The sequence below is a fragment of the Manis javanica genome, chromosome 11 (genome assembly GCF_040802235.1).
Source record: "Manis javanica isolate MJ-LG chromosome 11, MJ_LKY, whole genome shotgun sequence".
Taxonomy (NCBI): domain Eukaryota; kingdom Metazoa; phylum Chordata; class Mammalia; order Pholidota; family Manidae; genus Manis; species Manis javanica.
Window position 1 is genome coordinate 68,319,711 of NC_133166.1, and position 15,434 is coordinate 68,335,144.

Consider the following 15,434-nt stretch of genomic DNA (forward strand, 5'->3'; position numbering starts at 1 on the left):
AATTTGAAGGAAAGATTGAACAATTTCCAAACAAGCAAAAGTTGAGGGAATTTGCCTCCCATAAACCACATCTACAGACTATTTTAAAGGGACTACTCTAGATGGAAGCACTCCTAAGGCTAAGTAGATGTCACCAGAGAAAATAAAATCACAGCAAAGAAAGCAGACCAACCAAATACTAACTAAAGGCAAAAAGTAAAATCAACTATTCACAAAAGCAGTTGAGGTAAACACAAAAGAGTACAGGATAAAACATGCAACATATAAAGAATGGAGGAGGAAGAATAAGAAGGGAGAGAAATAAAGAATTATCAGACTGTGTTTACAATAGTTAAATAACAGAGTTAAGTTAGATGGTTAGATAGTAAAGAAGCTACCCTTGAAACTTTGGTAACCAGGAATCCAAAGCCTGCAATGGCAACAAGTACATATCTATCAATAATCACCCTAAATGTAAATGGACTGAATGCACCAATCAAAAGACACAGAGTAATTGAATGGATAAAAAGCAAGACCTATCTATATGCTGCTTTATAAGAGACTCACCTCAAACCCAAAGATATACACAGACTAAAAGTGAAGGGATAGAAAAAGATTTTTCATGCAAACTATAGGGAGAAAAAAGCAGGTATTATACTACTTGTATCAGACAAAATAGACTTCAAAGCAAAGAAAGTAACAAGAGATAAAGAAGGACATTGTATAATGATTAAGGGGGCAGTCCAACAAGAGATATAACCATTATAAAGATACATGCACCCAACACAGGAGCCCTGAATTATGTGAAACAAATACTAACAGAACTGAAGGAGGAAGGATGAAATAGAATGCAATGCATTCATTTCAGGAGACTTCAACACACCACTCACTCCAAAGGACTGATCAACCAAACATAAAATAAGTAAGGACACAGAGGCACTGACCAACACACAAGAACAGATGGACCTAACAGACATCTACAGATACACATTCTTCTCTAGTGCACATGGAACATTTTCCAGAATAGACCACATACTAGGCCACAAAAAAAAATCTTAGTAAATTCAAAAAGAATGAAATTCTACCAACCAACTTCTCAGATCACAAAGGTATGAAACTAGAAATAAATTCTACAAAGAAAACAAAAAGGCTCACAAACACATGGAGGCTTAACAACATGCTCCTAAATAATCAATGGATCAATGCCCAAATTAAAACTGAGATCAAGCAGTATATGGAGACAAATGATAACAACAGCACAAAGCCCCAACTTCTGTGGGATGCAGTGAAGGCAGTTTTAAAATGAAAGTATATAGCAATCCAGGCATATTTAAAGAAAGAAGAACAATCCCAAATAAAGTCTAAAATCACAATTACTGAAACTGGAAAAAGCCAAACAAATGAGCCCTAAAGTCAGCAGAAGGAGGGACATAATAAAGATCAAAGAAGAAATAAATAAAATTGAGAAGAATAAAACAATAGAAAAAATCAACAAAACCAACAGCTGTTTCTTTGGGAAAAGAAGCAAAATACATAAACTAAGAGAAAAAAGAATCTACACACATAAACAGAATCAGAAATGAGAAAGAAATCATGACAAACCCCACAAAAATACAAAGAATTCTTAGAAAATACTATGAGAATCTATATACTAACAAGGGGGAAAACCTATAAGTAATGGATAACTTCCTAGAAAAATACAACCTTCCAAGACTGACCAAGGAAGAAACATAAAATCTAAACAGACTAAGTACCAGCATGGAAATTGAATCGGTAATCAAAAAACTACCCAAGAATAAAACCTCTGGGCCAGATGGATTGACTGCTGAATTTTATCAGACAAGACAAAACATAATGTTCACTCTCCTTAAAGTTTTCTAAAAAGTAGAAGAGGAGGGAATACTTCCAAACTCATTCTATGAAGCCAGCATCACTCTAATATCCAAACTAGGCAAAGACCCCCCAAAAAAGAAAATTACAGACCAACATCCCTGATGAACATAGATGCAAAAATATTCAACAAAATATTAGCAAACTGAATTCAAAAATACATCAAGAGGATCATACACCATGATCCACTGGGATTCATCTCAGGAATACAAGGATGGTACAATATTTGAAAATCCATCAACATCATCCACCACATCAACAAAAAGAACAAAACCACATGATCATCTCCATAGATGCTGAAAAAGCACTCGACAAAATTCAACACCCATTCATGATAAAAACTCTCAACAAAATGGGTACAGAAGGTAAGTACCTCAACATAATAAAGGCCACGTATGACAAACCACAGCCAACATCATACTCAACAATGAGAAGCTGAAAGCTTTTCCCTTAAGATTGGGAACAAGGCAGGGATGCCCACTCTCCCCGCTTTTATTCAACATAGTACTGGAGGTCTGAGCCAGGACAATCAGACAAAACAAAGAAATACAAGGCATCCAGATTGGTAAAGAAGAAGTCAAACTGTCCCTGTGCAGATGACATGATATAGTACATAAAAAACCCTACAGACTCCACTCCAAAACTACTAGAACTAATATCGGAATTCAGCAAAGTTGCAGGATACAAAATTAATACACAGAAATCTGTTGATGTCCTATACACTAATGATGAACTAGCAGAAAGAGAAATCAGGAAAACAACTTCATTCATAATTGCATCAAAAAGAATAAAATACCTAGGAATAAACCTAAACAAGCTCTACTACAAAGCCACAGTAATCAAAACAATTTGGTACTGGCACAAGAACAGAGCCACAGACGAGTGGAACAGAATAGAGTCCAGATATTAACCCAAACATATATGGTCAATTAATATATGATAAAGGAGCCATGGACATACAATGGGGAAATGATGGCTTCTTCAACAGCTGGTGCTGGCAAAACTGGACAGCTACATGTAAGAGAATGAAACTGGATCATTGTTTAACTCCATACACAAAAGTAAATTCAAAATGGATCAAAGACCTGAATGTAAGTCATGAAACCATAAAACTCTTAGAAAGAAACATAGGCAAAAATCTCTTAGACATAAACATGAACAATTTCTTCATGAACATATCTCCCCAGGCAAGGGAAACAAAAGCAAAAATGAACCAGTGGGACTATATCAAGCTGAAAACCTCTGTACAGTGAAGAACAACCCCAATAGAACAAAAAGGTATCCTAAGTATGGGAGAATATATTCATAAATGACAGATCTGATAAAGGGTTGACATCCAAAATATATAAAGAGCTCACACACCTCAACAAACAACAACCAAATAAGCCAATTAAAAAATGGCAGAGGAGCTGAACAGTTGTCCAAGGAAGAAATTCAGATGGCCAACTCACACATGAAAAGATGCTACACATCACTAGTCATCAGAGAAATGCAAATTAAAACCACAATGAGATATCACCTCACACCAGTTACGATGGCCAACATCCAAATGACAAACAACAACAAATGGCAAGAATGTGGAGAAATGGGAAACCCTCCTACACTGCTGGTGGGAATGTAAATTAGTTCAACCATTGTGGAAAGCAGTATGGAGGTTCCTCAAAAAAATGAAAATAGAAATACCATTTGACCCAGGAATTCCACTCCTAGGAATTTACCCTAACAATGCATCAGCCCAGTTTGAAAAAGACATATGCACCCCTATGTTTATTGTGGCACTATTTACAATAGCCCTGAAATGGAAGCAACCTAAGTGTCCATCTGTAGATGAATGGATAAAGAAGATATGGTACATATACACAGTGGAATATTATTCAGCCATAAAAAGAAAACAAATCCTACCATTTGCAACAACATGGATGGAGCTAGGGGATATTATGCTCAGTGAAATAAGCCAGGCAGGGAAAAACAAGTATCAAATGATTTCACTTATCTGTGGAGTATAACAACAAAGAAAAAACTGAAGGAACAGAGCAGCAGCAGACTCACAGAACCCAAGAATGGACTATGGACTAACAGTTACCAAAGGGAAAGGGACTGGGGAGGGTGGGTGGGAAGGAAGGGATAAGGGGGAAAATGGGGCATTGCTATTAGCACACATAATGTAGGGGGGGCATGGGAAAGGCAGTATATACAGAGAAGACAGGTGGCAATTCTGTAGCATCTTGCTACACTGATGGATGGTGAGTGTACTGGGTGTGTGTGGGGACTTGATAATGGGGGGAGTCTAACCATAATGTTCAAGTAATTGTACATTAATGATATCAAAATTAAAAAATTAAAAAAATGTCTTAATGGCCTCTTGAAAAACACATTCAGTATTTACCAGAGGGAAAATCCTTATTTATGGGATTCTTGAATCAGTATATATATATATATCATCTGTCTAGGATTACTGATGGCAAGTAAACCTAGAATTTGTGGATTTATGGGACATGGCTTTCTGGAAAATCTCACATAAGCTATATAGTTATCAGAATATAAAATGTTATGACCAAAATAGCTCCATTTTGTGTGATGGCTGAATGCATTACTTACAGAAATCATATTATGCATGAACCAGAGAGCATACTAAATATGGTAAGAAAGGGTCTAGGGAGCAGTGCTGATGGTCCTGGACTTCAGTTTTCTACTATGTCTCATGATTACTTGTATCCTCTAAGTTATCAGTAGAACTTGATACTAGATAAGATCTCTGAGTTTTGAGGATCTAACTTGGCAATCTGATTTTTTTGTTTTCTCAACCAATAAAAACAAAAGTTTGTTCTTGGAAAATATTTAAAAAATAGGAAAATCATGAGCAAGACTAATCAAAAACAAAAAAGGCAAAAAGAGAACACAAATTATCCATATAAGGAATGGGAAAGGGACAGTTACTACACATTTTTATTGAAATTTAAATAGTAAGAGGCTTTTATAAAAATTTATGTTAATCAAAGTGAAATTTGATATGAAATAACCAATTAAATAATCTCAAAACCTATAAAATAAGAAATAAAAATTCTAACATTTCTCTGTGTATTAACTTGATTCGGAGTTAAACCATTACCCCAAAGAAATACTTAGACCCATGAGTTCTACAAATATTTAAGGAAAAAGTAGAAACCATTATGCAAAAATTTTTGGAGAAGAAAAGGTGAGGGCTATATAATCATGATGCTAAAGCCTGACAAAGAGTTTACAAGAAAGAACATGAATATAAATGTAAATATCCTAAGCAAAAATTAGTATATTTAATCCAGCAACATATATAAGAAGTAATACATCTCGATCAAATTCTGTTTGTTCCAAAAATGCAAGACTGTTCTAGTATTAAAAGTTTAATCAGTATATTTTCTCACCTTAGGGGAATAAGGGAGAAAATCTATAGGATCATGTCAATATACTCAGAAAAATTGTTATGAAATGAATATTTTTATTGAAGTAGCATTGATATACAATCTTATATTGGTTTCAAGTTCACAACACAGTGGTTCAACAGTTACACATATTAAATCCTCACCCCCTCTAGTGCAGTTACTATTTATCAGTATAGAAAGATGTTACAGAATCATTGGCTATATTTTCCATGCTGTACTACCATCCCTGTCACCAGCTTATATTCTGATTGTGAATTATGTGCCCCTTTATCCCCCTCCTCCTTCCTCTTTGCTGGTAGAATATCTTAAAAGTTCTATAAATTTCAGTGTATTTCATAGGGAAAAGTAAATATCTCTAAGACTAGGAACAGAATAAGAATGTTTACTCTCATCACTTCTATTAAATGTAATACTGGAGTTTTATGTAGTGAAATATGAAAAGAAAATGAAGGATATTAAGATTGGAAATAAAGAAAGAAAATATTATTCAAGATAATGTAATTTTATATATAGAATCAAGGGCTCAGCTGAGCTGGAGAGAGAGAGCTGAGCTGCAGGATGTCAGAGTAGTTAATTAAATCAAAGCCCAAAATGAAAGTAACAATCAAGCCTTTAAACACTTACTATAATAGTATAAATAAGAGGCTAAAACTAGAGTAAACTCCAATTCCCCCATTCCATTATCCCAATGGAATAGGGCACCAATCAAGAGTCAGATAGATCAGTAGATATGTGGGAGTCATGTCACTGCTGTGGGGGCCCTAAACAGAAGATTCCCACTTTTATGAACCTAGGGGATCAGGGAGATTGGCAAAAGGGAAGGACTAGCAGGAGTGGAAAAATAATGAATACTGAGTTAGAGTGGAGAAGAGTTTCTTCAAGTTTCTCTGGTAATGAGTCCTCCAAATGGAAGTACCTGGAAAGAAAGAAAAAAGAATGAAGAAAGAAATGACCAGAACCTGAGAGACCTGGGAACACCATCAGGAACACCAACACGTGCTCAATGGAAGTTCCATAAGGAAAGAGGAGAAAGGATCAGGAAGAATATTTGAAGAAATAGTGGTTTAAAACTTCCCAGGACCTTAATCTCCATATTCAAAAAGCCCAACAAACTCAAAATAGGATAAAGTCAAAGAGATTGGGATATCAACATCAATCAAAAGCCAAAGACAATGCGAGAATCTTGAAAGCAACAAGAGAGAAACTACTCACCAATTACATGAAATTCTCACTGAGACAAACAGCTGATTTCTCATCAGAAATGGTGTAGATCAGGAAGTAATGGGATGGTATGTTCAAAGTGCTGCCAACTAAGAATTCTATATTTAATAAATGTATCCTTTAAAAAAGAAAAAGAAATTAAGACATTCACATATAAACAAAACTGAGGCTTCATCATTTACAGACATGTTCTACAAGAAATACTAAAGGAAGTCCTTCAGACTGAAATGAAATGACATGAGACAGTAACTTGATTTCACATGAAAAAATCAAGAACTCTGTTAAAGTTAACTACATAGGTAAATATAAAAGGCAATATTTATACATTTTAGTTTGTAACTCTGTTTATATGATTTGAAAGGGATCTGCATAAAGTAGCAATTGTAAATCTGTGTTGGGCATATGTGCACAGATATAGTTTGTATGGTAATAATAATACAAAAGAGAAGGGAGGGAATAGAGCTATATAGAAAAGTTTTTGTGCAGTGTAGTAATTATACTGGTGTTATTCTAAACTGTCTTGCTAGAACATTAGATATTATATTCCCCAGGGAAATCAAGATAACTTAGTTATGATAGTTTAATTACAAAAACAAATAAAAAACAGTAAAAGAAGAAGCAGGAGAGTTAAAATAGAACATTAAAAATATGTATTTAACCCAAAAAGGCAGTAATGGAGGAATAAATAAATAAAAAGGCTAGACAGTATATATAGAAACTAAATAGCAAAGTAGATGCAAATTCTATATGATCAGTAATTACATAAAATATAAATAGTTTATATTTTTATATTAAAAGGCAGAGATTCACAGAACATATATGAAAACATCATCCAAATATATTTTGTCTACAAGAGACATACTTAAGATTCATAGACAGAAATAAGTAGAAAAAGTATGGAAAATATATACCATACAAATAGTTACCAAAGATGAGTTGAAGTGGCTATGGCTATACTTTATCTAATATTAATATAAGACAAAATAGACTTTAAGATATAAACTGTCACTAGAGACCAAGAAGAACACTTTATGTTGATGAAATAACTAATCAAGATATAGTAGTTATAGATTTATATGCACCTAACAAGATAGTCCCAGAATATACAAATACATGTATAATGCTGGTGCAATAGGAAGGATAAATAAACAATTCAACAATAATAATTGGAGACTTCAATATTCCACTTTCCATAATGTATAAACAGCTAGCCAGAAATTCAGTGAACAAAGAGAAGACTTAAACAATGCTGCAAACCAACCACACCTAACGTATCTATAGAGCACTCCATTCAGCAGCAACAGAATATAAATTCTTCTCAAAGGCACATGGAACATTCTGTGGTTTAGACTAAATGTGAGCCCATAAAACAAGGCTCAATAAATTTAAAATTATCAATCATACAAAGTATGTTCTCTCACCAAAATGTAATGAAATTGAAAATTGTAACAGGAAGAAATTTGGGAACTTCACAAATATGTGTAACTTAAATGCACATTCTTGAATAACCAATGAATCAGAGAGGAAATCAGAAGGTACTTTGAAATGAATGAAAATGAAAACACAACATACCATAACCTATGGGATGCATCTCAATCAGTGCTTAGTGGAGCATTTATAGCTATAAATACCTATGTTAAAAAAAGAGGAAAGTTCTCAAACCAATAACCTAACTTTCCCCCTTAAGATACTGGAAAAAGAAAAGTAACCTAAAACCAAAGCAAACAGAAATAAGGATAACAAAGATTAGAGTAGAAACAAATAAATTAGAGAATAGAGAATAGAAAAACAATAAAACCCACAGTGGATACTTTGAAAAGATCAGCAAAGTGACAAACCTTTAGCTAAATTGACTAAAGAAAGAAATAGAAGACTCAAGTTACCGAAAAAAAAAGGAATCAAAGAGGGGACATTACTACCAAACCTACAGAAACAAAAAAAATATTATAAGGGGATACCAAATTGTATGCCAACAATTTATATAACAGATGAAATGGGAAAATTCTTAGTAGAACAAAAACTATTGAAACTGTCTCAAATGAAATAGATAATATAAATATACTTATAAGTAAAAAGATTGAGTTAGTAATAAAAAAAATCCCACAGAGAAAAACCTAGGCTAAGATGGCTTTACTGATGAATTTTATCAAACATTTAAGGAAGAATTAACAATGATCCTTCACAAACTCTTCCAAAAAATAGAATAGGAGGGAACACTTCCCAACCCATTGTGTAGGGTCAGTAGTACCCTATCAAAAGTAGAGAAAGATATTACAAGAAAACTATAACCAACATCTCTTATGACTACAGATGCAAAAATAATAAAATGATAGTAAACTGAATTCAGTAGCCTATCAAAAGCATTATATACCAAGAGCAAGTGGGATTTATCCCAGGAATACAAGGTTAGCTCAATATATGAAAATAAGTCAACATAACACACCATATTAATAGAATAAAGGACATAGTGCTTAGTAATGAGAGTTGCTGTTATTACTATTTTTCCAAGTTGTCCACCAACTGCCTACTTATACATTTAAATATGGCAGTTGCTTCAGCTCTCAAGGTATGTGATTTAAACAACACCCTCTCTTTTAAGCAGCAGATTATTTGTTCTAGTATGTGTTTGCAAGGTGGCAGAACATATTTGGATGTTCTAATCTCCACTGGCCTTAGGATATTATGTGTGAAGAAAATTTGAAGAAATATGCCTAGGTATGACTTCTTTCATTGAAAAGCCAGTGGAATTCCTAGAATTCTAAAAGAAGTCAGTGGGAAGACATATAAATCTATCCTTTTTAGAGTTCTACACTGTACACATTGAATTAGGAGTTTACCCTCCATTTGGCCTCCAATTCTAGATATCACACTGACTAAAATTATATGAGGTCCCAATGGTCCTGCAAACAGTATGTCCTGATGTGTTTATAGTACAGTTGAGAGCGCGACTCAGTATCTCAACCTCCTCTGGTGACCTCAGCCATTGAAGAAATTTCCTCAGGAACATACAACCTGAATGAAACCCCATGTTGTTGTTCATTTAGAGCCTTTCATGTCCCAGTTTATGATACCCAAGGGCTTATAAGAGGAGTGTTTTATCACATAATTTTCTAGACTAGGAATGTAGGCTTTTAATACATAAGTTTAAAGTACAGGGAAGAGAACCAATCAAACGAAGCAGATGAAGATGTGTGGCTTATAGATGAATTCTACCAATTATCTGTTTCTAAGGCAAAATATTAAAAAAACATGATTAATTCCTGGGAGGGTAAAGCTTACACATAAAGATAGGTCCTTTAATGTTCTTAGTATTCTTTCTAAATGCTATGATTCAAAAATAAGCTGTTTTCTTATTTTAAGAGCAGAATAAGAGGGGCTATTAAGTGACAGAAATTTTTGTGTCTTCTTGTGTAACTAGAGAGCTAGGTGTTAAAGATCCAAAGATTCTCTCCTCAGTACCTGAGGACTTTGGTTTTCAAATTCAACATAACATTTTCTTTTCCTTTGACTTGAGGCACTGACGCTTTGAAGATGCTTGCTGAATCCATTTGAATAAATTTATACTATCTTCATATTCTCTGCTTCCTGTAATATTGTCCAGTAAGTGGGGACTTGAGAAATATAGATTACATGACATGATGTTTGAACAACTACATGTAATGGTTATTCATTATTCCTGAGTAGACTGGGCATTCTCCTTAACTACACAGGCAACCACGGTAAGTTAACTAGAATTGCCAATTTTTCATTCAATTTCTTACATTTCAATTTTCTCATATTCTTGTCAATGATTAAAATTATTGAAGCATTACTCTCTGATATTTGATGGAGTATCACTTTTAGATGTTTTAGGACTCTTTGCAGAAATATCTGTTCTTCTCTTTGTATATGTAAATATCCATAATTTATCAGGAACAGGTTTACATTTTATGGATTGCTGAGTCATTTTCTAGATTTTTGAATGTGCAGATAGTGCAGCAGATTGGAGCTAGATGGGATTTCCTTCAGGGTTAGGGCATAAGATTGGTTTATGTATTGGATAGTCATTTCCTTAAAACAGTGTTGTGACTTTGATAATTTCCAGGGATGAAAGAGGGAGGAATCTCATCTTGTACTGATAGGAGCAGTATGAGAGGCAGCTGGAAATAAAGAAAGGCAAATTTGAAGTGGAGCTGAAACAGGGTGTGTGACCTTCATTGTGGTCAATACAGGTCAGCATGAGAAAGAGGAGAACAAATTTGGATTCTGTTTCTTGAAGGAAATCTTTAGCCCTAAAATAGATCCATAGGAAAATGCATTAAAATACCAAAATATAGGCTATAGGCTATAGGCTCTGCAAGGGAAGAATGTACCTTTTCTATGTTTGGGAATCTATATTAAACTCCAGACTCAGGTCATTTTTTGTTTTCACTTTGTTAAGACTTTCTTGTATCTTATTCTAACCAGATAACACCATATTTCTGCTACAGTGGATGTAGTTCAGAAAATATGGCTGAATTTTTGCAAACTTGAACTCAGACCTAGCCCCTTTTTTTGGATAGTCAAGACAAATATTGCTAAAGATAAGAGATGAAAATTACCATAGGGTGAAAATTTTCTTCATATATACTCATCTTAAGTCATCTTAAAGAAGATAAAATGTGGTGGCAGAAAAAAAAAATCAATGTATTGGGCATTTTAAGACCTATATTTTTGTTGTGGTCTGATACTAATCAAATAGCTGTGTCTCTTTGGGCTTTACATCTTGGCCTCAGTTCCACATCTTTAAAGAGAGTATTAATTACCAAATGCAATGTACTGGAAGATTTCTAATATATGATGATTATAGGATCTTGTCTAGTAGACCCTCCACTCATTTAACATTTAACTTTACATTTCATAGATTAGCAAAAGCACTTCCATGGTTTTCATATGCTCACAGGTGGTGGCTTTAGTTACTCCATTTGCCCAAACTCGCATTGCTGATTCCTGGAAGTCAATCTCTATTGCGGAGCACTAAGTGTTAAAGAGCTAGAGATAGACATTCTGGATTTGCATACAGGCTCTTCTGTTTTTTTTTTTTTTTAAATCATTATGACTTTGGGCAATTCATTTACCTTCTCCTAAGCACAGTTTCCTTTTCTTTAAAATGTAGATAATAGTGTAACAACCTCATAGCATAGATGCAAAGATTAAGTGAAATACTTTGTGTAAATCACTTAGTATAGTGCCAGAACATGGTGAACACTCAATAAACTTTATTATTATAGGAATTATATGGTATAAAAAGAAATATCTGTATGTTATTAGGAATGGGGAATAACAAAGATAAAGTAAAAATTTGTATTTCAAAATGTTTGAATATGTGATTTAAACTAGTAACAAGGTTTCTCTGCTTGAAAGAAGCTTTCCTGCTTATGTTCTTGCCTTTCCTTTGCAGTCTGAGGGGCAACCTAAAAAATATTTATTTATTTATTTTTATTGAAGTATCTTTATATACAGTCTTATATTGGTTTCAAATGTATAACACAGTGGTTCAACAGTTACTCATATTATTAAATCTTCACTCCATCTAGTGCAGTTGTTATCTCAACATAGAAAGATGTTACAGAATCATTGGCTATGCTGTACTACTGTCCCTGTGACCAACTTATATTGTGATTGTGAATTATTGTGCCCTTTTATCCCCCTCACCCTGAGAGGCCTTTTATGGGAGATCAGGGTCATCCTGCTAGATCAACTCTTCTCCATTTCTTCTTTCTCTTAAAGTATGGGTATTAGCGGATTTCAGTGGCAACAGGCAACACTATTGTCTTTTGACTGGGACAGAAAAAGACACTGATTCTATTCTTGAGTCTATCAATTAACAGAGGACATCAAAGACATTAATTTGATATAAGACCAAGTTGTTTTGTTTGTTTCTGTGCAGTATGAGACAAAATGAGGGCTGAAAATTGTAAAAAAGTTTTAAAAAATGTATTATAATACTTTAAGATTTACAAAAATTTGAAGAAATAAGTGAAATAATGATGGTGAATGGATCAAATTTGGAATTTCTGTCTGTTTTTGACATGAAATCCAACTTTGGTTCAGACCTTCAAGAAATCATAAAGCATATTATTTGGTTGTTGGTTCTCCCAAGGGCCATCTCCTCTAGAGAAGAGTCAGCAATTAGAAGTGCATTCAACTTCCTTCTCAAGGTGCTTAACCATGGCAGGATTCTCTGATGCATTGGGATACCTAGAATGGAGACCGCTGTCTTGGGGCTTCGAATGCCAAAGCTAGCTTCTCAATGAAGCATCTGTGAGAGCATCTGGAAGAGGTTTCTTTCCCATGTACCTCATTATGTACCTTACCCATGTGTAACAGGAACAATTCATCTTACCCTTTGCATCTTTATGCTTTAAGAATACATTAAGACATATAGAAAATAATTGAATAGCTATCCAGGAGAAAGTGAGAATTAATAGTAGCAAAAACTTAGTTTTAATTGCTATCTGGAGGTTTAATTGAATGAATATGTATTCCTTACTGAGTAAATGGAAATAGACTTGGCATTAAACTATTCAGAATTGACTTATTGACTATCATTATCAACGGCATAAGTTAAAACCAGAGATCAATAATCTTTGTTTGGTAGACTAAAAATGGCATTTAGGTAATTGTAAGTGATCCATGGGACAGTTAGGGCAGCCTCATTCTCTCTTCTGTCATCTGAAAGCAGTTAGTGCCCAGTTGGGCCCCTGCTCTATATTTATTTGGCAAACCAGTAACAACAATTTCTTGACTACGTTACAGGAATTACTTTAATTAAAGTTAGTAAATATTTCCTGGAGTCCCGTAATATGCCAATGTACAATTCTGTTTTCCATATATATTACACTCATTAAAATTTCATTATTTCAACTTTAGTGTCCTCTAAGAAAAAATACATAGAAATTATTTTTATTTTATGATCATAAAATTAATAATGCAAGCCATAGGTATTTGGAAAATACTAAAAGATGTAAGGAAAAAAAACACACCCATAATCTCACAAGGAGGAGTTAATGTCCTAAATATAGTAATTCATTTCCTCATTGACTTTTCTATGCATATGTTTTAATATAAATAACACCTACATAAAATTTCATAACAAATTTTTAAATTTGATTTTATTCTTAAAAGATGTATCTATAAAACCTATAATCTTCATATACTATTTCCATTATTATCATTTAAATTATTATGACAACGATGATTATTTTGTGTTTTTTATTCATGTTTTTCATATATACATTTTAAAGTCTTGTTAGAATACAAAATTATTACTTCTAATAACTACATTATTCCACAATATTGATGTTCAAGTGAAGTTTTGCAAAGATTACCCTGATATAAGGAAATGGAGTTCCTTTCTTCTGAGTACCCTATGTTTTATAAGAATATCTAGAGGCCAGGATAATAAAAGACTAAGAGAAGTTTTGAGGTACTATTCCTAGAGAGTTTTGGGAAGAGAAAGAATCATCTGTAATATTGTGAGAGTACTGTTAAAATGCAGCATTTGGGTCTATGTTACTCCATTTCCCTTCTTTTTTCTTTTTTTAAAGGTAAAGCCTTCCTTCCTGGAGTTTTTATCACCCACACTACATACATAAATGGAAAATAAAGGAATGTGACTGAGTTCATTTTAATAGGTCTTACACAGAACCCCAAAATGCATAAAATAGTGTTTGGGGGTATTTTTGGTTCTATACCTGCTAACACTCTCAGGTAACCTACTCACTGTAATTACCATTACCACCAGCCAGGCTCTGAACTCCCCCATATACTTCTTCCTGACCCAGCTTTTCTTGGTAGACATAATTTCTTCCTTTTCTTCAGCTGCTAAACTGATTGTGGATTCCCTTCACAAGGTGAAAATTATCTTCTTTAATGGGTGTATGGCTCCAGTCTATGCAGAACACATTTTTGGTGCTCTTGAGATCATCCTACTGATAGTGATGGCCTATGACCACTATGTGGCCATCTGCAAGCCTCTGCACTACATGACCATCATGAGTCACAGGCTGTGTATTCTTCTGCTGGGAGTGTCCTGGACTGGAGGATTTCTCCATGCAACCATTCAGATCCTCTTCACAGTCTGGCTGTCCTTCTGTGGCCCCAATGTCAAAGATCACTTCATGTGTGACTTGTATCCTCTGTTTAAACTTGTCTGCATGGACACTCATATCCTTGGTCTTTTCATTGCTGCCAACAGTGGCTTCATCTGCCTGTTAAACTTCCTTCTCTTGTTGGTCTCCTATGTGATCATTCTGAGATCCCTAAGGACCTTCAGCTTGGAAGCCAAGCACTAAGCCCTTTTCACCTGTGTTGCTCACATCACAGTAGTTGTCTTATTCTTTGTACCCTGTATATTTGTGTATCTGTATCTAGTGACCACTCTGCCCGTTGATAAAACCATTGCCATCTTTTATACTATGGTGGCTCCAATGTTAAATCCCTTGATCTACACCCTCAGAAATGCTGAGGTAAAAAAATGCTATGAGGAAGCTCTGGAGAAAAAAAATGACTTTAGATAACTATTAAACAATTATTGAACACCATAAATAGAAATAACAGAGGTAATCTAGTCTAAGACTCTTAATTTATAGATGAAGACATCATAATGAGGGGCTGAATGATGCTTGCAGATAACCACCTAAGCACAGAGGTAAAACTTGGACTGGAATCCAGACTTACCATACCACAGCTCATACACTTGTCATTACAACTTACTGTTTCTTAGTCAATAAATATTTATTACTTGGAAATCTAAAATAACTTTAGAAGCTAGGAGGTATGAATCTAGAATAATGGGTTTGTATTAAAATAATCTTATTATGTAACACATATGTTGGCTATTAATGATTATTGAAAAATAACATGTTTAATGATCATTAACTTCAAATTCTGGCCTCAATATAA

General features: G+C 34.1%; 1 protein-coding gene across 1 annotated transcript; it reads left to right on the forward strand.

Annotated features, from left to right (window-relative positions):
- Positions 1–13,135: 13,135 nt before the first annotated feature.
- On the forward strand, positions 13,136–15,049 carry LOC108409658 (olfactory receptor 4C12-like). The gene is given in 3 exon segments (XM_017680329.3): positions 13,136–13,146; positions 14,139–14,202; positions 14,204–15,049. Coding segments are annotated over 3 exon segments (921 nt in total).
- Positions 15,050–15,434: the final 385 nt, after the last annotated feature.